Genomic DNA, 24,241 nt, shown 5'->3' with positions numbered 1-24,241 from the left:
CAAACCATAATTTTGATGTAGAAGGGATCTCATTTGATTTTTGTATTCATTAAACGATTATAATTCAAAAGGAGGCAATCAATTTAATTTGAGCCTTCCTCAAGGTTTGGGCCTAAAAGACCACGAGGAAAGGTCGCAAACGGACATGGTTTTTCGGAAAAGGCTGACCAAGATTTTTATACCCATTGTTCGAAAAAATTTGCGATTACTTTTACTTCTTCGGACGGACAGCCTTTTTTTGGATCCGGACGTCTTTTTGGTTGGAAATTTTGGTTTGCACTTTTTCATGCTGCATGCAAAAAGAATTTTGGAATGAATGCTTTAAAGAACAGTGTAAAAGAAGCAGTGAGTAAGTCAAGGTTGTTGCTTATTGATATTGCCGTGATCGACCGCTTTATCCGAGTGACCATTGAGTGTTCTGGTTTTTCTTTCTACTCTGTAAAAATTTGGAAACTTACTTTGAAAGCAAAAGAAACTGCAAATCATACTACACTTGAGATTCGTTATCAAACGGTGAACGATTGCCGAACATGCTATATATTTATATGTTTCAGCTCTCGTCTCTTTCTCTTGGTAGTAACACTTTACAAAATACATGCATGTGATGCGCTTTGTGAGCGTTAAGGCTGTTTTTTTTTTCTTTGTTGTGTTGCATTAAAATAGAAATTTTGCTTTCGGAGAATGAGTGAAAAATAAGTGATGGCTTGTTCAGAAACCAAAAGTGATTTTCTAATAGGTACAATGTCCGATTGCTGATAAAGAGAAGAAAAAGCACATACCTAATTACATTTGATAGCAGTGCAGTGTATAATTAAAGCGATGGACGCTTGTTGAAATGCAATTATGAAAATCACTTCAACAAAATGTGCGCAATAAATTTTCTTTCTATTATCCGATCCGCTGTATTCAAGTAAACACCAATGTATATCTCTATTTTTTCCCACCGTTTCGAATTGTCTGATCTAATTTGTTCTTGACTTTTTCCTTCAAAATTACATCGTGGATTCGTTGAAAGAATGGCTGAAATGGGCGAACATCTAATACATCAACTGAACAAATTGAGATTATATACGACAATTTGCTCTCAATTTCACAATGCTCATCAGCACTTAACTTCAACATTTTACTCAATTCAACGGTAAAACATATTCGTTACAGTCGTTCGCATAATCTTGGCGAGGCACCAAATTTGACAGTCGATTGTAAAAGTGTTAATGGTTCTTTTTTCTCATCTTTGAGCAAAGAATATTCAGTTCATTCCAGCTGCACCGAAATGAAATGACATGGGCAGTAAAGCAATAAAATACGCAACTTCAATGAAATCTATAAATAAGATCGCACAGAAAATTGGCGCCATTCGGGTCCATTCCACTTTCTTAATTTCTTTTCTTTTTACTCATTTTGAAACGTTACACAAACAAAATATTATAATATTCATTTTACATTCCCAGACGGCATCGACATGATTTTGTGGTGGCTTTAAACTTTGGAGAGGTTCTTGCCCCGAATTCAAATTCAAATTCTAATCCAATTTTATTTCAGTGCAATAAAAACAAATGTCGATTTGTTTTTAATTTTGCATGCAGATTTTTTTTTTAAATTTATAATCATTACGACTTAATTTTATGGGCTCAAATCGAATTGTGATCTTATCAAACTTGTTCAAATAAATAATAAAATCATTTCGAAACAGAAGACATAAATTAACAGAAAAAAAGAAAAATTAAAAATTCACCGTGATGAAAAAAAAAAACTAAAGCATATTCACGTTTACATACACACAAATACACGAAAGGAAATGGAAAACTTTCAACTCTTTAAATTAGTGTTTTCGAAATTAATTGCGCACACTGCATCAATATATCTACAGCTTCCATAGCATGTTGATTTTCATGGAGTATATATCAGCAGAGTGTTGTGGTTTTGTAAACGACCTTCACCTTGCTGCTCATGAAAACGATCAATTTATGTTTCTTGTGTATGAATGGTAAGGCTGCGAAAAATGGAACAACTTGGAAAGCCGAAAGCAAAACATTCGCTCAAATCAATCAATATGTCATTATATTATTATAATTTTATGCAATTTTTTTTCGGTCGAAGCTCTCTTTATAGTGTTATGATTCGGTATGGCTGATGAGTGTATGTAGTCGGAATGGAATTGATGATTTAAAAATTGGAAATTGAAATGAATGCATATATATTGCAAATGAGACACACACACACAAAGATGAAACAAAAAGAAGAAAAAAAATTAATCGAACAGGAAGTAATTTACAATGAATCATGACGTGTGTCAACACGGTGAAAACATAATCGTTTTCTCCGACTTCTAGACGGCAATGTGATGGTGCCGCCGTGAATTTATTATTGCTGTATTTCTTCTTGATTGGACAATTACTTTTTTTCCCGATTTTAATGAATTGAGGTGGAGAGTAAAAAAAGCGATTTGATTCAGCACTTTTGTTGAACATTTAATTGCGAGAGCAAAATGTAATTTTGCACTTCATTTAGAATCAGAATTACGGCCAATAAAATTCAACGAAAGATACGAAAAACTACAGCACGAAAAATAAGGTGAAATTTCCTGTAGGAAATTTGAAAAATCGATGACAAAAATCCATCATGACGCATGAACAGCATCACTCGATGAATAAACTATATTATTATAAACTTATTAATGTTTTTAATAAAAAATTGGGAAATAACATAAATTTAATCAATAAATAAAAGTCTATCGATTTGTTTTCGCTTTCTATTTCAATACAGAGACGAAAGAATCCATTCAAGGTCAATTTCAATGTATGCAAGATGCAATACTCACACTTGTTTACGACTTGTCTTATTGCATTTTATTAGATCGACCAGAGATTGTAATTGGGAAGTGATATACATTCGGTCATTTCACGTGAATAAAAACAAAAAGAAATGGGAATCAATGCAACTAAACGATCTAATAAAAACCGCAAATGTGCATTGATATTGATGGCGGCTGTTGATGTCGACCAAGCAAGAGCTGGAAAAACCAAGAGAGCGAACAAATGCGATATAACCAATTAATAAATCAACGGTTGCTTTGTAATTTTTTCTTTTGTTAATCTCCGTTGTCGACATGCATTCAAATCCAAATGTGCTTGTATTGGAATCGATTGAGTTTTCAAATAAACAAAATAACGAACGATGTTTCTGCTTGCTTGCAATAACAATACGTCAACCCCGATAAAGAAACAATCAACATAAAATTACATCGATTTGTACGCGTCGTATTTCAAGTTGTTGTTTTCTTCTTCTTCTTTTTCTTCTTCTTCTTTCATGCAAGACATTGTATCGCACAAATGCTGCATATTGTTTTTCGTATATTGAAAATTTGAAGCGGATAAGAGAAGCTCAATTTGGCTTTTGGTGCAAATGCGCATTCGACACACTGCATCAAATGCCACAGCACAATAAATTCTCTCGGTTGTTCAAATAGAAGCGAGATAGACGATCAATCGATCCATCGACTCTATATAGTAAATTATACTTTTAGATCACACACACACACACATCAAATGACTTTCTAATTGAAGTTAATTTTGTATTACACTGATGAAAATGATGAAGTAGGAGAAGAAAAAGCAACTTGAATTCACTTTCTACACAAATCTTGCTTGCAAGCAAAACGAGTAAATTGATGACAGAAATAAGGCAAAAATTTATTGTCATGCCAATATACCACACACGAATCATAAGCATACCACAAGCAATAAATAAGAAAAAAATACAACTATCCAGATGGGCACTCAAAATGACTTTTTTTCGTACATGAATAAACTGTGAACATAAAGATTTAGCGAAAATCTTTTCATCTTTCAATACTACATTAGAACAGGCATAGAATTAAATGTAGCAAATGCCATTTTTGGCTGAATTTTCCGATGGAAACAAAAAATATAACCTGTTGCCTCTTGTTCCGCGCTTATAAAATTTTTGTCCACTGTTGTTTGAAAGCGATGTTATCCTCCACTGAATATCAACTTAAATTTTCAACAAATTTTGGGACAGATGATCTAAAAGTTGAATTGTATTAATCAACACATGATCACAATCACGATTTAAAAAGTAGAAAAATAGCATTTTCAGAATTGTAGAACGTGAGCAAGGTCAAAAATACTTTGAATATCCCATAAAATATACTAAAAAAGGGAAGGAAGTTCTCTCTTTACAATCCAGGAAAGGAGTTTTTCCCCAAAATGGATGACAAAAACTCTAGCAAATTAAAAGAATTTTCCAAAATTCCCTTCGATCTATTGTCAGCTTCCATCTCTGCAATAAAGACTTAATGATTCTGAGAAGTTGTGATTTCTGAAAATATTGTATCAAGTTTGATCATATTTGGTTGTTGTTTAAAATTCAATTTCTCACGTTTATTTGTGTGTTTTAGAGAATTAAAAATTACAATTCAATAATATTATTTTCCGATTTTAAAATAAAACATACACATTTTAAATAATATAAAATAGCTAAAATTCCACATTTCATTTATAAATCTTAATTAAGTCAATTCGTGTCTATCTCGTTCTCACCATACTAACATTATATACATTTTAAGCATAAGCTCTCCGCTCTCTTCCTCAAACCGTCAAATTACAAATTACGAAATTATATGTTACAATACACATTTTTGCTATTGTTTATTATGATTTCAATTGTTATTGCTGTAAAATTTGATTTCTCTAGTTGCATTCGTTTGCTTCGATTTGTCAACAAATAATTCGTTGGCTTTGTATGCGCGCAAATTTACGAAAATGCCTCACAATTTCTGTTTGACTTATTTTCTTTTTCCTCTTCTTCCTCAATTTATTATTGTAGCTGGAATTATTCACTGGTCCATTCAAATATGACTCCATTTAATGTTCACAATTCGAATCTTCTCGAAATGATTTATGTGATATTTCACTTAAGAAGGTTATTTACATATTTTGTTGGCTTAGCGTTGCTTTCATCATTTCGTTTGTTTTTTTAAAATGTATAAATCCACATTTATTGATCATCACAAAACACTAAATCAAAATTATGCTCTTTTTTTCGTGCTGGCATCAATATTTTATAATAAAAAAAGGATCATCATCATCTTAATTACTATTAATTAACATTCGTTATATATTTTCAACGTATTTCACTGTCCACATCCATGGAATTTCAAAAACTTGCTTATAGAACAGCACTACAATTGTTTTTTTGTCTCGTAATGAAAATTGTTTAAAACTTAAAAAAACGAAATATTTTTTTTCGATTTTACTGTTTTCGTGTGTTGTCAAAATTCCTCAATTTGAGGAAAACAATTGAAGAATTTGACAGGGAATTTTGAATATTTCATTGAGATTCTCGTCATTCCACTTTTTTCTCGTCATTTTTGTCAGAAATGTATTCTTTTTTTCGATCATTGGCAAACATTCGAACGCATCAAATCGGTATTGAGAACGAACAATTTGGATTCTGAACTAATGAAAAATGTTTTCAATTGATTCCCTTTGTATTGAGCGAATACAATTGGTTTCCTGTATTTGAGCCGCGGCCATGATAATTGAAAAAACGCCTATGGCCGCAGTGGCTATAAAAATAGGAAAACAAAAATCAATGATTCGAAGTATTTAACATTCAATGTTCAATCCAATGATTCGAAATTTGCAGGTGGTCTGTCAGTCTCTTATATTTAAAAAAAATCTACCATTTCATCGTTTCTCTCGGTGTTTCTCACTCGAAAAATAAAAATTATAGTCAATATAATCGAATAATATGTTCAATAAGAAGACTACACTATATGGAATATTCTTAGCTGGTACCGTGAAACATCTCTGAAGACGCTCTGTTTTCTTTTCATAAATTATATTTGTTTTTTTTTTTAATAAATTAAATGTTAAGAGATATATAATTCTTTATATTTTTTTTTTTGTTCAATTTAAACTGAATCGAAGGACAAGAATTAAAATTGAAACAATTCTAAAAGGTATTTCAATAATTTAAGTAAAATAATAAAAAACGAAAAATAGAGTCGAGAGCAATTTAAAAAGAAAACTAGAGAAATTATTCCGATAAAAATAAGTTGCGTAAAAGCAATTTAGAAGCGGAGAGACATTTTTAATCAATTTTTTTGCATTGAGAGATGATTCTCTTTTATTGGCTTGTCGTATTATGGGTTGTAATTTTTGTCATAAAATCCATATCCATAGATCGATTAAAGCAAATTTTCTTGTGATTTTAGCCCATTTGGATTTTGTTTCATTCGAACATTTTCAGCAATGTGGATTATTTGTTCAAATTGCTAACATATGAAATCCAATCCACTGTATACGGTACTCGATGGTAGATTCCAGGTTGACCACGTGATGCGCACGAATAACCAGCTGACACAACACCTTTATTTAAGAAAAAAAAAATAACATACATTTTTATTTTCAAAAGGAATCACTAAAAATGATTTGGATAGTTACCGATTAAGTACCAGCGCCCATTTTTCTCGTGCATCAATGGTCCACCCGAATCTCCCTGGCAAGAATCTTTGCCACCTATATAAACACAAACATTTTCCATTATACTCAGCCATAATAATAAAGATAATTTATGATGAACAGTTAACATACCACCACGATAGCCGGCACATAACATTTCCGGATAAATAACAACATTGATGCCATTCGATCGATGCCATCTTTCACAAATTCTATTCGAAATTAATTTAAATTAAAAAAAGATCACATTCAAGTGTTTGGGTTAGTGAATAAAAATTGAATTTACCGATTTTCAATAACTGGTACATCGACAGCTTGCAATGTTTTTGGTCTGAGACGCGATCCTGGATTCAATGCGCCCCATCCAGCTGCCCATCCAAATTTGCCTAAGAAGTCTTCATTTTTCTCTGGTAAACAAATCGGAGCTGCACAGATAAAAAGAGAAAATAATTGTTTATGAAAATGCTCCAACATCACAATTCCATCCGAATATGTATGTATGTTGAAGTTGTAGGCTTCAGTGAAAGAGAAAATGAGGAATAAAAAAACAATAGCCACCGTGATGACTTACCAATATGTGGCATTAAGTGAACGGGTCGTTCAAGCGTTAAAACGGACACATCAAATCGATCAGCTTGTGGTGTAAATTTAAAGTATGGATGCACGTCGATTTTTCGTACGCCGAATGTGTATGCTGGCAACGGTTCAACCGCCGAATTAATCACATAATCACCAAGTGTAACATGCACTTGACGCGGCGTTGCCCGTGCCACACAATGACCAGCCGTTACGACATGACGTCGTGATATCAAACTACCCCCACATCTGGAAAGCAAAGATCTGAGCGTTTTTGTATCGCACAACCACCAACACAACCAAACCACAATATATTTATATATTGCCATACACAATTTTTTTTTTATCCACACGAAGGTCACAAAAGAGAGAGAGAAATGGGAAGATGCGTGTTAGTTTTTGATGACAGCGTGAAAAATGAATGAGAAATAATTAACTAATAAAATTGAGTTGAATGCATTTTAAAATTTGATTTTTTCTTTTTCAAAATGTTCGTTTTTTTTATACAAACCAATCATCGAAAATGAGTGCTGAGAACAAAGCATAAGTGCAAAACGTGGTATATTGCATATAGAAGTTATGTATGAATACAAAGAAAATTAAGGAAGCAAAGAATCATATTTTTTTTACAAACTTTGCTCAGAACCCATTTTCGTTATGTGTTTCCCATTCGGGAATTTTTAGAGCAACAAAAAAAATTCGGATATATTTGATATTTGTGTTTGTTTTATGTATTTGAGTTTCTTTTTTCGAGAATTATGATTTTTTCGTGTTTTCAATTCGAAGATATAAACCACAATTATATCTAATAAGTTGATGATTGCACTTAGAAATGGTGTCACATAGTTTAACTGAGATCATTGTGAATATTGAATTGCATTGGAAATTCATTTTTGTTTGTGATCAGAAGATTTGCGAAGAATTGAATATGAGTGAAAATATTTAAGGAAAATAAATGTATAATTCATTTGGTTCGATAAATCGTCTGGCTATTTAACTCTGGCTGCAAAAGTAAACGAAACGTTCAATTAATGCTTTTTCTTACTAAAATATAATTGAGACATTTTTTTTTAAAGAAAGACAAATCGGTTTGGCAAGAAAAAATCCAAATTTTTGAATAAAATTTTGATTCATACAATTTTAATTAAAGAAAAAATTCCAAAGACTAAAATACTACTGAGCTTGACACATTTCTACTGACCAGAAATGGTGAACAACGAATATTTGATGATAGATTACCAAATCAATCTAATGAAGATGGATGACATTCATGTTTAAACCAAAAATAAAATGAAAGCTAATGTTACAATATAATCGAATGCATTTGATCTTTTGTTATAATAAATTGGCATACAATTTCTTAATGGATAAAATAAATGAGATTTTGAATCATAAATGACATTTCGAAAAAAAAATGATATCCCAATTCAATGATATTCTACGCTAAAATACTACTAACTACCACATAAACTCGACTTGCAAACGAATCGACGTAATCGGTGAAATCGATTCCATTTCGAGTCGTGTATTTTTTTATACTCATGAACTGTTGCATCAAGCTCAACTAATACATCTATTTCTAGATTTAAAAAAACGGATGGTGAAACCAATTAACTCAATCCTAATGTGAAAGTTTCAAACCAAAAAAGTTCAACAAAAGATGATTTTATTTAGAAGTAACATTTGGAACTAAAACAAATGCACTGTGAACAGATGTGTGAACCAATGAACCCCAAAAATAAATACATATGTTACGGCTAGCTGAAAGCATTGTGAATGAATCACATCCGAAGATGATTTGAAAGAAATAATATTGCGATGTGAATGCGAAATTTCTCTCTCTTTTTCTACATTTGCAAACAAACAAACAAACAAAAACTGTTCTAATAAATATGTATATATATATATATAAAATATCGAGAGTGGTCTATCGATTACTCAATGCGTTTTTTTTATCTCGGTATGTTTACCATAAAGTTTGTATGTGTGTTGGTTTAAAATTGTATTGTATCTGTCTGGTAATGTAAAATTGGTGTGGTTGTGTGTATGTATTGGTGTGTATGTGCATGACAAAAAAATCTCATTGATAATGTTATCATGTTTGGGTGTTAAATGTTGGGTAATCGTTTTTACATGTAAAAATGTACAATATGGTATAAATGATAGTTTGTATATGTAATGAAATGTATGTTTTTTTTTCTTGTTCAAAACGAACAAAACCGTTTTGTCCAATATGATCCGAATTATGTTACAATCGGCGATTTGAGAAAATATATCAATCGAAAAATGTAAAATTGTGATTTCAATCGAAATGTACCTGGATGAACCGATGCGTATATAAGCTTGCCATGGGAACGAACCAAAACCGGCATCATCGCCGCCAACAATTCGCCGTTGTGCTGTTTGCTTTGCCAATGATATGCCACAACCTAATTAAATGTCATCAACGAAATTCAATTAAATACAAAGAGAAAAAATTGTTGCCATTGATTAGATTTCTTTTTCATTTATAATCATCGATTATTGATGGAAACGATTTTTGTTTTTGTTTTAATTAGTTGATAATAATGAAAATAATAATAAAAAAAAATAATGTATATTTTAAGTGCATGCCGTGTTAAGTTTAAACGTGCTAATAGGAAATTTGGTTGCATTTGAAATAAAAACTCTTGTTTTTGTTATTTTGCTGTCATTTTTAATCTAATTGATTGTAAGAGGTTTTCGTGTGCGCGCGTTTTGTTCGTTTAGGTCATTGTTTTTTTTTTTTTTCAAATTTTCCATGTTCGTTGGAGATGAGCGTCCGAAATGTTAATAATAAGTTTCAAGTATGTGTGTGTGTGTGAGTGTTTTTTTTGTAATAATGCTTTTGTTTGAATGGAATGTCTGTCGATCAATTTAAACTTTGGTTTGTGTTCGAATAAGATTTGTTGTTAATTTAATCCAAAATTGTCTTGTTCAGTTCAAAGTCTATACATTTGTCACATTTTAATTTATTCTCCCAAAAAGAAGAAAAAAATTTATCAAATAAATTGAATTTAATCAAATATTAAATTCACGTGTTTCAATTTTTTTTTGTTTTTATTTAAAGTGGCATTTACATTTAGCTATTCAATCATCAAAGAACTCAACCATATATTATCGACAATGTGCTAATTACATTTATATTTTTCGTTTCATGGATATTTTGAAACATTTTGATGAAAAGTGAAACGATAACGTTTCTAGCCAAGGAAAAGATCAATGATCTGCAAATGGCGATTCACTTGGACTTCAATTGAAGAAAAAAAAGACATCTTTTAGTGCCTTGATGACATTGTGTCACATTTTATATTATAATTTTGTTAAGTTTTCTCTGCGTTCTTTTAAGGCTGCTTTCTTCTGAGTTGACAACTTTTTTCATTTTTTTTTAATCAACAGGCTGATGGTACTCGTTAGGGTGTAATTAATTGTTAAATCTCACTTCATCGATATTTATTTGTTCAAAATATAATCTAAATTGTGTGTTTTTGTCAAAAATAATGTGAAAAATCGACACTTCAAATGAAATACGAACAATCCTTTCTATTTTGTTGTGTAAAATCAAGTGTGATGGATGATTTGATGTGCAAAAGTACAAATTCGGGAATTTGAGGGTAGATGGTATGTCATTAATCACAATATATTCATATCAGTCAAGTGATTCGATAGATTTAAAATAGACAGATCTTCCAAATTATAAGATTAGTGGATATTCGTTGAATTCTACTTTTTCTGATGCACATCGTCTTCTAAAGTAAAACAAAAAGCCTCGAGAAAAAGTAACGAAACCATCACCATTTTTTTGCGTCGCGTCATTCGTCAGCAATATCAGCGACGAGTACAGATAAAATTTAATGTGTTATTGATAGATTTCAATGTGTAAGCATTTTTTTAAATAAAATAAAATAAAATATTTGCGAATTCAATTGCGAATGTGTAAATTGATTGCGAATGCCGTGCTGTGCTCAACGACCAGTGTGTTTGAATTCTAAAAATTCTTTGAAAACAAAGTGCTGATTTTCACCATTTTATTTATTTTATTGCACCGTATATTCACCCTGTTGAAATGGCTATTGTGTTTTGTGTGTCGAATTGTGACAAATAACGGCGTTACTTTTGGTGTAAAGAAGCACATGTGATTGACACAATTGAACGGTGCGTCGGAAATAATGCATGACCACTAAATTGACAAATGCAAACAATCAGTAATCTAATTGGCTATTTAAAATCAATGAATGAAAAAGAAGCGCCACGCGGTGGGAGTGTGTTGATGTGAAAATGGTTTTGCTCAAAAATGAAGGTGGTCGACATTTTTTATTAATGTACATGTAAACGAAATTGATTGAATATGAAATTGTGTGTTGTCGTTTGTCGAAATTGCTTGGATTTCAGAAATAATTTTCATGTATGAAATATGTCGTTTCATCGAAAAACGTTGGGAAAAAAAGAAGAAATAAATTACACTCATTTTCACACATTAAGATTATGGTTCCGCCATGGCATACATGAGTATTTGCGGAGTTTGAATCTATTTTGTATGCGGGTGTGTTTGATTTGTGATTGCATTTTAACGGTGATTATGCACACACTTGAACTAAATGCTAATTCCGCATTACAGCGTCTCGTAAGGCATTCGTATATTTTTTTTCGTTTACTTTTACATACAGTCTTATGTTGCACTCGGTGTTGAGAAGAGAAAAAAACCGAAGCTCTCTGTTGAATGGTGTTATATTTCATTGTTGAGCCCGAAAGCGTGAGTGCGTGTCCGCGGCTTGTGTCAGTGCATTTGATTTTCGGGACGGCCGTAATTAACGGTTAAATACATCATATATTTATTTGTTTGTTGCAAATTAAAGATTTGCAATTTCTTACCTACTAGAGCAAAAAATTAATCTAAAACAAAAAATTGTATCATAAACACTGGCCGAAAATGCAACGCAATAACACACAAAGAAGAAGAAAAAAAACGCGTTTGTTGGCTCTCACACAAGTCACTTGCAAACATTTTGTAAAACATGCGTGGTTTTCCTTGTGTATAAGAGCATGCATTTGACGATGAGTGCAATGTACGAAACATAACATTCCAAGCATTTTCAAACAAAACGGCTTTTAAAGAGTTTAAACGGATGTTTTTCCAATGTGAAAATACACACGCAATACTTGCTCACAAAATGATTGAACCAAATGATCGTGAATAGGCGCGCGCGCACACTCACATCGAACAATGGAAAGGTGGTACCGCGCTAATTGATATCACTATCATAGACGTTTGCGTGTGCTCTTTCACATTCTCAGCAACAACAACAACAAAACAAAACATTTGCGCACATTCCAAACACAAGAAATGTAATGTTTGTGTGCACGATATCAATTTGGAGCATCACACCGGAAAATCATTTATAACAATCGGACGAATGCACAAAATTAAGAACAATGAACGAAACTAGGGAACGAATTTTTTTTTGTTTTTATAATTCTCCCCCGGATAAATCAATTAATTGCAAAAGCGACCCAAAATCGTGTGTGCCAATGTAAAAAAAAATTGATTAAAACCATAACATCTGACCAAATTGCTGTTATTTTCAACTTTGTTTTTTCCTTTGTCGTGTTTGTGCAAAAAAAGCTTAAATTAAATCGGTGCTTTCGCTTGTTTAAGTGTTATTTTTTGTATGAGGAAAATAAAAAAATCCCCGAAACCAAAACACCAGATAACATTCATGCAAAGTTCATTTCATGTAAACCACAATTTAACAACAACAACAAAAATTAATCTCGATCGTGCTTTTCCATTAACCCTGAAGTCTACCGAATGTTAATCGAATCTATCGGTGCATATTCAAGTTTCTATCGATTTGGTTATATTTTTTTCCATTTATACATTACGCGATCAGTCAATAATCATTTTGAAAAGTTTTCATTGTCGGACACTTGAGATTTCTGTTTCGTTTCGGACGCAGGCATTTCAAACGTATCTTATTATACTATATACGTTGCCCATTAGATTCGTCTAACGTTCGATTTTTTTCTCTCGAATTCCTTATCTTTCTCTCTCACACACACACACACACACTCCTCGCTTAGTTCCATTTCCATTTGACCGGAATACCAATATTGTAAAGTGGAAAAAATAATATAAATAAACGCCAAGCACAGCCACCGACACACAATAAAAACAATAGAGAGAAAAAAAGAGAGCAATAAAAACAAATAAAATCTGAAGTTAACAAAAAATAAAACGCAAATATTGAATTGAAATGAAATTAAAGGAAACAGATTAAATTCGACAAAATAGTAGAAAGTGTTGTGTTTTTTTTTGTTGGATTTGTAAAAGCAAAGCAAAAATCGATTTATAAGAAACTTTTAAAGAAAGAAGAGAGAGAGAAAAAAAACAAACAAACACAACCAGAAACAAAATTATAAAATAGAAAAATAAAAAATTATTGCATATATGTCTAAATATATTCGAAACGAAAAAAAAAATTGGTTAAATTTTTAAGAATAAAAAAAGTATATCTAGTTATATGTAGGAAAACGAATCTCGTTTCACTCACTAGGATCATTAGTGACCGGTCCATAATCTTTATTTGGAAGATCTGTGAGATCAATGATATCGTTTGCACCGGAATTTGCCGATTTGGCAATGCGATGGCAGCAACCGCGTAAAACACCGCCACATGTACCTTGCAACAATCCATTTGTCATCCAACACGTTAGAAAAAACTCACACGACCCGCCTTCGTGTTGGCATTGCAATTCACGATTTACAGCATCTCCTATTTTATTGTTTTGTGTTTGTTTACATTCGTATTTTGTAGATTTTTTGGTTTGTTTTGTTTTATTTGAATTTAATGATGAAGAAGTTGTGTGTTTGTGTGTTTTAAATTAAAAAAAAAATTGTTCTCAGGTTTTTGGGAGCATTTATATCATTTCAATTATAATTGTCTAAAGAATGACATTCGAGTGGTGCGGAATAGAGGACACACGCGCGTTAATCGTTTAAAAAAAGAATTGTAAAGAGAAAATTAATCACCACATTAATTTAACATTTCCGAATGATCTGTGGCTGACTTATTTCTTTGAAGAAATAAAAAAAAAAAATCAATAAAACATTCTTAGGCAATTGGATCTTTTCACAATTTGCATTGCCTTACTTTCAATATTGCAGCGCATCGCGATTTTAAATTCGAAATCGCACACAATCCAAATGTGAAATTAAGCGAGAAAAAAAAACCAATTTGCCAAATTTGACAAATTGTTATATGATAAATGAAACCGTCGTGTCTGTTTTTGTTCTCTCTTCAATTCGTTGATTATCGTCAGTCCATTCATTTTGGCATCGTAGATTTGATGAAGAGATTTGCTCTGTTATGAAAATTGCTCGAATATATGTGTGTTGTTGGTACTTTCGATATCGCATAAAATATACTAAAATAAACTTGCATTAGCCATCTCAACAAATCTGGATAAATGTGTGTGTGTGTCCGTCCGTGACATTTGACTCTCAATTAGTTCGATGATTTTTAACCGCTATGAAAGGTAACAACTTTCAATTTGTCTTCATATATATATTTTTTCTCTCTTTCATTCCGCTCTATCTCAATTATGGCAGTTAATAGCTTTGTTAATTTACCAAATGCAAATGAGAGTATAACAACAATCGATGAACTACTTTGGTGAGTTTGTGTGGGAGGTTTTTGCGGTCGGTTAAAATAAGATGCTTCTCCATAGTTAGCCAATGTCAATTGTGTTGATTGGTTTTATTTCCGGCACATACTCAACAATGCAGAGTCATTGGCCCGACGAATACAATAAATGCGTACATGGTCGATTCTCATAGAAGAAGTGGTTCGATTTTGTGTGTCAAAAAAGAGAAAAGTCGATTAATAATTGTTTTTGCATGCAAATATTTTTATTTGGCAACATGTATGTTGTTGTGTACTCTGTGGTCTGTTTTTGGAATGAATATCGGTGAAAGTCTGCAATCGCAAATATTTAGTGAAGAAAACGCAGCCATTTGGAAAGATTTGCGTGTGTGTGTGTGTGTTTTTGGCGATAGAAAAAGGGTGGGCGTGGTAAACACCTAAATGGACATCGGTCACAAACTTATTTTCTTTCATTGCTAAGCTTCAACCCAAAATTTAGTTTGATAATTGCATTTTGCAAGCATACTGGTGTCCGCCTTCACTTTTCATTTTCGTTCTCACTCTAGTGTTTACATATTAAATTTAGTTCCAAACAGGAAAAAGATTTAAAGCTCGTACCAATTTTTTTTTTGTTACTTTTCTTCACATCTCTTTAGTGTGTATGTTGCACACCGCACATGTTTGCTTCCTTGAAACGTGGTATAATCCAGAGAAGAAAAAAAATCGCTCAAAACGAATGAGCTAAAATCAATTCAAAATAGATGAAAAACATGAAATTATTGCGCACCGTATATGATGCATGACTGCTTTTTCACATTTATCTTTTTTTCAAAGAGCAGCAACACGGCATATCATAAACCAAATGAAATCAGATTTATTTCTACCCATTGCGATAGTAAACATTTTTATTGCGATCATAACGACTTTTATACCGTATGCCAATGAAAAATAATAATGAAAATCAGCAATGTGCGCAAGCGGTGGAAGTGTGTACGTTTTAAATTCTGGTGCATGGAAAGCATTGAGGTGTTTGTTGTTGTCATTGTCTTCGTCTATATATGATGCTGCGATTCGCATCTTTACTTCATGATCATTTTTAATTGGCACTTACACCGAATTTGTTTCGGCATTAAACATTCATGTCCAATTTTACGTGCCCCATTCGCATTAAAACCATTTCTTTCACATTACAACGTTGATTTGTTCAACACGATTTCAAGAGTGCCATTTCGGAAAGAAGAAAAAAAAACGTTTATTACATTTTCCGCTGGTTTCAAATCAACTCAGGTATCTTTTCTTCTCTTCTTCGAGCATTTGCATTTTATGGTTAGCCAGACTTTTTGATTATTGGCTACCGTTTTGATTCAACCACACCAGATTGACATAACAATTTTAATTTCGATTTTTTTTCTTTATCTTTACTTTGTTGAAATTGAAATTGAATAGGAAACAACCATGTTCAAATTGAAATTATACTGCACCATAAGTGCAGTCGAAATTATGTATTATTATCAGTTGAATGGTCATTATCGTTCAATTCTACCGGTTAGCCGATTTGTAAGAAGAAAAAATCGTAATTCCACAGTTTCAGTGTAACATAGTTGCAAATTTAATTATATATAATATGTAAAAAGGCACTTTGCAGTGTATAAAAATGAGCGATGATCAAGGCTTAAGTAATGTCTTTTTTCTCACTTCTTCAAATTCAATTAATGTTTTGAAAGAGAATGTGGCTTTTGAACCATTTACATTTGATTTTATGCATAGTCATTGAAATGTGGCATGCGCAGAGGTCATTGCAATTTAATTGCAATTAAAAAGGCGAGAAAGAAAGTAGTTTTGATTTTACGTGAATATCTCAACGAAAATTAAGAAAAACGAAAGAGAAGCAAAATAAAATTGAAAAAAAAAAAAACAGTCATGTGGTCATTTTAATTGATATTTCGATTATGCTTTTTATGCTCTCAATAATATTGTGCCAATAATTTGTGTCGTACTTGAACTTGGAATATGGTAATATTATGTTAAATTTAGAAATGAATTGCAACGAAGTCGATGCATGTTATGCCAAAATGTCAATGACAATATTGGTCCAATTATAAATGTTTTATGCACACAAAAAAAAAACTAAATAAAACAAATGCAGAGAGACAGACACGTACATGCTGCGATCATTGAAAACAAATTCAGTTTCACAAATGGCGACTGCTGTTGCGGCCACTGCACATACACCGTCGATTGCAGTTATCAATTCGAAACCGGCAATAAAATCTAAAGTAGTTGAAATGCAGGTATTTTGTTTAGAAAAAATAATAACACATATAAATTATACATTCGAAAAACCTGATGCACGTTCGTAGCAGCAGCACCACCAACAACAATAATGATAATATGCAATGCAGATACGATAGTAAACGTCTGATATTGGTAAACATTTCAAATTTATTTTAATCATGAAAAAAAAAACGAAAAAAAAAACACAAAAAAGTCTCGCGAAAAAGAGGTAAATGAAGACCAGATCAAAGACCGAATCGACTTTCATATTATGATTTGAAACTTTAGTTAAGCGGAAGATGAGTGTGTGGTAGCGCTACGACAAAAAAAAAAATAGGAGTTTGGCAGAGAAATAAGATGACTGTAACGATGATCGAGACACAAAAAAGGGTGAAATTGCTTAAAAACGTCAATTTTTGTTTCGATTGATCATTAATCTAAGAGCAGTCGGTCATTATATTTCAATCATTTCATATTTTATAAATCGCATTTTTTCAACAACAATTATCGTTTGACCATAATTTCCGTAGATTTTTTTTATTCTTATCATCCATTCACAAAATGGGAATTGAATTTGAATTGAATTTAACCAAAAAAAAAAAAAGGAAATCAATGGTAATTTTACAAATTGTACCAATAAAACTCTCTCATCGAAAGTGAAGATTGTATTGATCAAAATTGATTAATATAAATGTTCGCAAATCAGGGGCATTCACAAATAACAATGCAATAATTCAATTCTTTAAAATTCGTCCATATGCTTCCGATAATGTTTTTTTCTCTTTTTTTTTTTTTCTTTGAACAGACGTCCCATTATTTGTTGCATGTTTTGTTGTGAAGAGTGCTTTTTGTTCAATTTTGCTCTTCTTCAGCAGGTTTTTTTTTCTGTTGTTGTTCAGTTTTTCAGCAAAGGGAATGTTGTTTTTCCGCATTGAATGCACGCTCTGTATTATGTTATGAATGTTCACCGTTTGCGCAGTGGATATGTGTTAAATCGATGAGCAGCAAATTATATCATATAAGTGGAGAAAGAGATGCGTTTCCAGGAGAAAGTGCTTTTTGTATGATTTTATTTTTTCATTTCATTTCGCTATTACTGGATACTGGTTGGTTCATGATGTTTTTAGTGTGTGTGCGTGCTTTTTTCTTTCATTTCGACTATGCGTTTTGTTAATTTCTTTACGTCATAATTTTGCAAATTTATGCAGTTGTATACGGCGGAGACGGCGGCGGCCGTGTCCTATGTGTGTGTATGAGCACTGGCTGTACATTAGCCTATTAAACACAGATACCAATTTCATCAACGAAATATAATACACAAATCGGACAAATTATTCATGCTAATTTATTTATATCATATAATACAACAACAAAAAACATCATCAACAACAACATATACACACTATGTACAAAGAAAAATACAAAAATCAAAAACCATACGAAATATATGCCACTAATAAGCATATGCTTACTATGATGTGGTTATAATACAATAAACGAAAGAATTATGCGCAACAAAAGATGCATGTTATCTCTTTCTCTCTCTCTCGTGTGTGTTTTGTATATCGAATCTTTTCTTTAAATCTTTTTAATGCGAATTTCAGAAAATATTTTGATTTGTAATGAACATTTCTTAGAAGTTCCGTAGATATAACGTTGTGATCGTCACGAAGCATTGAACTGCTACTGAGTCTTGAATATATGCAGAAGTATGTAAGAAATGTGAAATTATTTGGAGCGTTTGCATTATGCCGAACGTCTTGAATTTTTATGCAGAAAAACACATGAAATTAACCCAAAATCAAAAGAGTCAGAGAGAAAAACCAATTTAGAAAAAGATAAATTTAAACAGACTTGAAAATGGCATGTATATATAAAAATTAGTTTAAGTTCAGAGACCATAAAATGCAGAGAGGAAAAAAGGCCTTTTGTAACTTTCTTATATGAATAGATGGTTTGTTTGATCGCTTGTAAATGTCGCGATATTTCGTTGTTTATTTCTTTCATTCGGAACGAAGGGGAACATATACACCAAACGAAAAAAATATTTCGTTAATTAAGCGTGCACAATTTAACGCATTTTACAAAATCACCGACACGATCTCTTCACTTTTCTTTTTACCGAGAGAAATAAAGCCCACATTTCAATATGTATAACATAGATTATACATCGCATCCATGCCAACAGTCGCCAACGCCAAGTGATGATTTGATGGTGAAATTTTTTTCTTTACACTATAGAGGCCAAACTTGCATGATTCATTATTATTATTACTTTTTTTTCACTCTCGTCATATTTTATTGAACATATGCATACATTTATGTTTATAGTTTTTTATGGGCGCTTTGTAATAAATCACACCGGTATAAGTGTTGACTTTAATGGTTTGCATTTTGATTATAAAGATTACAACCAACTGGCCGATCGATTGGGACTAATGGCACGATCAAGGAGAGAATAAATGTTAAAAACAACAACAAAAAATAAAGAGAAAAAAACCATTATATTATTTATATTGCACCTACAATACAATTTATACAAACAAAACGAAACACACACATTTATCCAGAATGAAATGTATGTGTTCATTTTATGCGATTCGAGCAATTGATTCCCTGTGATTTTGAGATGTACATAAAAACCAACAACAACAACATTTACAAACGATATTTTAATGAATTATTGGAAATGTAAACTAAAAACAAACACAAAATGAACATCTACGATTCTAATTATATAATCTATACAGAATTTATTATTGAATGTGCCTGAGTTCATTCAACATATGAAATTATAGGAAATGTATACATGTTATGTTCCGAATTGGTTCAAATAGACTAAAATGACTTGCAAATTATATGTATGTGCGCATAAGTGAATCTATATACGTTCAGGTGGTTTCTTCTGAATAGTTTTCCCTTTGTATCTCTATTTCAAATACGCACAATATGTATACTATACACACAAACTCAACGTATAATATACAAAAAAAGAAATATGTATAGAAAGTCAGATATTGATTGTATTGGAATTTGTTTCTTTTTTGTTATTCAGTAGTCTCGGGTTAACTAGTCCAAAAAAAAAAATGTCCGATTCGAGTTGGTAAGATTTTGACATCCACTTACAATTAGTCCGAAAAAATGTTGTTTATTTTAAAAGCGTCTACAAATTCCATACACTTTTGTCCGACCCTATTGGTCGTAAATTATTTCGAGGGTAAGGCAATTTATTTATTTTTTTTTAATTTTTAGATGCTTCATCTGGCTGAGAACATTGATTAAAACTGAGTGTGTGAGTAGTTTAAGGGCGGAAGAAATTCTAAAATATTATGAATGGATACACTTACCGCGATCGTTTGTTGTTGCTGATGATGATGGTGGCTCGTCAGTTATGTCCTGTAAATTGTATTCGTTACGAACATCCTGGATTGCGGCCAGCTCATTTAATCCAAAATTTTGATCTCTGCAACATCGCGAATGGAATGAAAGTACAAAAAAAGTTAATGAATCAGACGATATATATGTGTGTGTTTTTTTACAACGGTTCGTTTGGTTTGTCGCGGCGCATTTGCTCTGCCACTTTGCATACAATTTAATATATAGTTTAACGTATTTCTGTTTTTTTTTCTTTTGCGGTGTGCTTTTTTTTTTAATTACTATGCATGCAGCCATTTGTACAATTATTATTTTTTTTTTTTTTGGCAAAATGGAAAGTTTGCTTAAGTGGCAAACAATAATAATATAATAACGAATTTAAGATGGATGGATTATGGTCAACATTAATACTACCAAACCATTTTTTTACCATAACGCTTTATTTGAGGAGAGAAAAAAAATGACTGCATAATAAAAAAAAAATAATTCTCATTGTGAATATTTCGGAATGGAATTTCGGCATCGTTCGGCACGCACTGAAGCTGCACCACTATCATTTTTATCGATATTGAGAAATTTCGCCCACAACGGGTAACACAATTGGATTTTTAATCCAATTCAGGTCAAAATGTGTTCATTGTTTTCAATTTGGCGATATAGCCATAATCACACATAAGTTATATCAAAAGTAAAATACGGTTTTTATTCTTGATTAGAATTCTTCAGAAAAGTGCCGCGAATTCAAAATGCTTGTGATTCGCATGGTTTAAATAATCATATGAGCTTACCTAAAAACAACGTTATCATTATTACTGTAATTTTCGCCAGCGTATAGTCCAGTGGGAAGGTTATCGTTGGTGGGAAAAATGACGCGTGGTGTTCGTGATGATTTGTATGGTACAATGAGACGTGATCGTAATGGTTGCCCTGAATATTCGCCATTAAAATCATAGTATGGCGAACGATTTGGATATTGACGTGGTCGACGATAGTCATCTGAATAGTATATATTCTCATAAGTTCGAAGACCATCATAGTAATCGTTGAATTGTCGTTGTTGCAACGATGTAATTGGTCCGTTAACATCGCCAAATTTAGTGACATCATCTCGGAATGGTTTACCATTATGATTTGTACTTGGACCCGGAAATTGAACCACTGACGCTGAACGATGTGCATAATTATCATAGTGAACACCGCGTGCTGTACGAATTTCGGTTGGTTCGGGTGGTGATAGTTCTTCACTGTACGGAACTTGAAAGTTTGGATGATTTGGATCATCTTCCTGATACGACTGTGGTACGAATGGTGGATCAAATTTTGGTGTTTGTTGTGTAAACGTTAAACCCGATCGACGACCCTGAAGATCTGATGTTTGTGTTATCGTTGTCGATGCGGGCGTTTCGAATGTTGGCTCTGGAAATGCAACTTTATTCGAAATATGCGATCGTTGAAATGTCGATTTTAATGCCAATGCTTGTGGCAATGTTTCAGAACCTTCGGCCAATGGTTCATTATCTGGTTTATCGTTGGTTGGTTTTTTTGATTCGGGTCCATCGTCGGCATAAAAATTCAAATCCGTTCGTGATCGAATTTCAAGCTCTGGCAATGTGGTCGACTCAAAATCAAAATCTAATTTTTTATTCACACCTTTAATGCCATTTGTAATCAATGGAATGTACTTGTATTTACGACGTTTTATCGCTTGTAATGTGGTTGGTTTTATTGTTGTAACAATGCTATCATCATCCAATGGATTTGATAGCGTTGTATTTGCATAATCAAATGCAGACGCATCAACAACGTCCGATCGTCGTCTCGCTGTATTTACACCAACACCGATGTCACCGTGACCATTGATAACGGGCGATGCATATCGAAATGCACCAAATGTTGTGTGACGATCAAGGATATTACTTCGATAGCCAGTCGTTTGACGGCGTTCCATAAATCGAACATTGTCGATATTTGAAAACCGTTTATATGGTGTATACAAATTTCTAGCTAAGCGTCGTTCACTATAACTATTTCTATAACTATTTAAATTATTCCGTGTTGGTGCAACTGTTTCTATTGTTAAACCTAAGTGTGTGGATGTTGGCGATGATGATGATGATGCAGCTGCTGCAACTGGTTCATTTGATGGTGATAGCAGTGATGATGATGATGTTGAAAATGAGGCAAATGTGCGCGGTTGTTGTTGTTGTTGTTGACTGGTTGGCTCATTTATTCGTCGAGCTGTTCGATTTGGTGAATCAATGGCATGCGCTAATAGAATACCAGCTACAATTGTTAAAAGTCTCCATTTATTGGGACCTAACATGATTCTATGCGAAAAAAATATCCGGTTCGCTTTTCTTCGAAAATAAATAGATGATGATGTTGCGCATACGCGAGTAAACTCTGATTTCCACAACAACAATTTAGCACAATGTGTGTTCGATGTACCATCAACGCACGCATTTATAGACACCCAATTTACCGTCGTAATCGATTATTGGGCATTATTTCTCCGTTTTGGTGGCTATCTGTTTATTTAGTGGACGATTTATAATGATGAACGCGCAAAATTTAAACGCATCCACACGCATTCACGCACACGCAACAGGCACTGTTAGTAAACTACAGCTGATTATATGCACTTTTGACTACACTGATGTTGATTATAAAACCGATTATAATTGATGATGAACCGTGTGCGATGCAGACAAGCTTTACTGCTGAACTTTTAAGTATTGCCAATCAATAAGACGAATGGTTTACACAAATCCAATCACGGAAGTGTTAGTACATTTTATTTTCTTTTTCAATTAAGAATTGATGAGCTTTTAACGATGAACCTTCAAAAATTGTAAGTGTCGATCAAGTTGTGCGCTTAAAATGTCAAACAATGGCAATTTGTCGAAGGATCATTTAAAATATTTTTGTGGCTGTTGTTATTATTTTCGTTGCAAAACGGCGGCAACGAGAAAGAGATGAAAATTACATACATACACACACACACTATCTAGATAGACTTATGGGTTAAATGAAACCATAAAGCAAGTTCAAGCGGTGACAGCGAACCAGAACCACTGTCAAAGACAAACCAACGAACTAAGAAAGACTTTAACGAAAATTTCACTTTTAATCTTGTTTAACGTTTGTATTCGAAATCATAGAGTTTCACTTTTTTTCTGGTGTTTACACTTGAAATATAATTTTTTTTTCTTTGTTGTTGTTGTTGTTGTTGTTGTTATTGTATATATTTTTCTTTTGAGTTCATGTATTCGATATACAAAACAAGACACACGAAGTGGATGAAACACGTACGGATAGCAGAGCACACACTGAATCAAAATCGAATATGCGAAAGAGCCCGAATACGCGCGCGCATTCGTTCACGATCACACAGTAAACACACACACAACTAACAAGAGTCACCAAAGTGCAGAAGATACGAATTGAATGAAACGGACTGCTTAAGCAAACTGGTGGATCGATGTGTTTTGCTGTAAGTGCAAAACCAATATATTTCGTGTCGGTTGGTTCGTTCGATGGTTTAAGGTTTTTCTCTCTCTCGTGTTGGATGTGTGCAGTCGTTGTTTCTTTTGTTGTTGTTGTTGTTTTATTTTTCGTTGGTTCCACTTAGCGATTTGTGTATAGCACCAAACGTCTATATGTATGTACAAGAGTCCACAATCGAAGCGACAAAAACTATTTTCTCTCTCTCTTTCTCTTCCGCAAGTTTTTCAATGATCTCTTTCACTTGCGCTCGATCACCTTCTCTATGACGTTAACTCACTATTCGGTTTGGACTGAAAGATTATGTTTTTTGTGTTGTTTCGCTCTGCATATGAAATCGAAAAGAAAAGAGAAGAAAAATCA

At 32.6% G+C, this 24,241-nt stretch overlaps 1 protein-coding gene across 4 annotated transcripts in view; it reads right to left on the bottom strand.

Annotated features, from left to right (window-relative positions):
• Nucleotides 1-6,034: 6,034 nt before the first annotated feature.
• The window catches only part of LOC116352303, a 35,816-nt gene continuing 17,609 nt past the window's right edge, over nt 6,035-24,241 (bottom strand). Inside the window, exons 2-10 of one of the 4 annotated variants that reach the window (XM_031784790.1) lie at nt 21,163-24,203; nt 20,347-20,462; nt 13,634-13,855; nt 9,382-9,493; nt 7,060-7,328; nt 6,775-6,913; nt 6,621-6,700; nt 6,471-6,545; nt 6,035-6,395 (exon numbers count right to left, since the gene is read on the bottom strand). In XM_031784790.1, the coding sequence (XP_031640650.1) occupies nt 6,286-6,395; nt 6,471-6,545; nt 6,621-6,700; nt 6,775-6,913; nt 7,060-7,328; nt 9,382-9,493; nt 13,634-13,855; nt 20,347-20,462; nt 21,163-22,697 (2,658 nt within the window). In that variant the 5' untranslated portion in view covers nt 22,698-24,203 and the 3' untranslated portion in view covers nt 6,035-6,285. The remainder of the gene's footprint in view (nt 6,396-6,470; nt 6,546-6,620; nt 6,701-6,774; nt 6,914-7,059; nt 7,329-9,381; nt 9,494-13,633; nt 13,856-20,346; nt 20,463-21,162; nt 24,204-24,241) is intronic. The other 3 variants (XM_031784791.1, XM_031784792.1, XM_031784793.1) reach the window with 3 other exon arrangements.

This window comes from Contarinia nasturtii, unplaced genomic scaffold, assembly GCF_009176525.2.
Source record: "Contarinia nasturtii isolate CC-2019 unplaced genomic scaffold, AAFC_CNas_1.1 Cnas_scaffold_187, whole genome shotgun sequence".
Taxonomy (NCBI): domain Eukaryota; kingdom Metazoa; phylum Arthropoda; class Insecta; order Diptera; family Cecidomyiidae; genus Contarinia; species Contarinia nasturtii.
The sequence above is the reverse complement of the archived record's forward strand: the minus strand, read 5'-3'. Positions and strand labels throughout refer to the sequence as shown.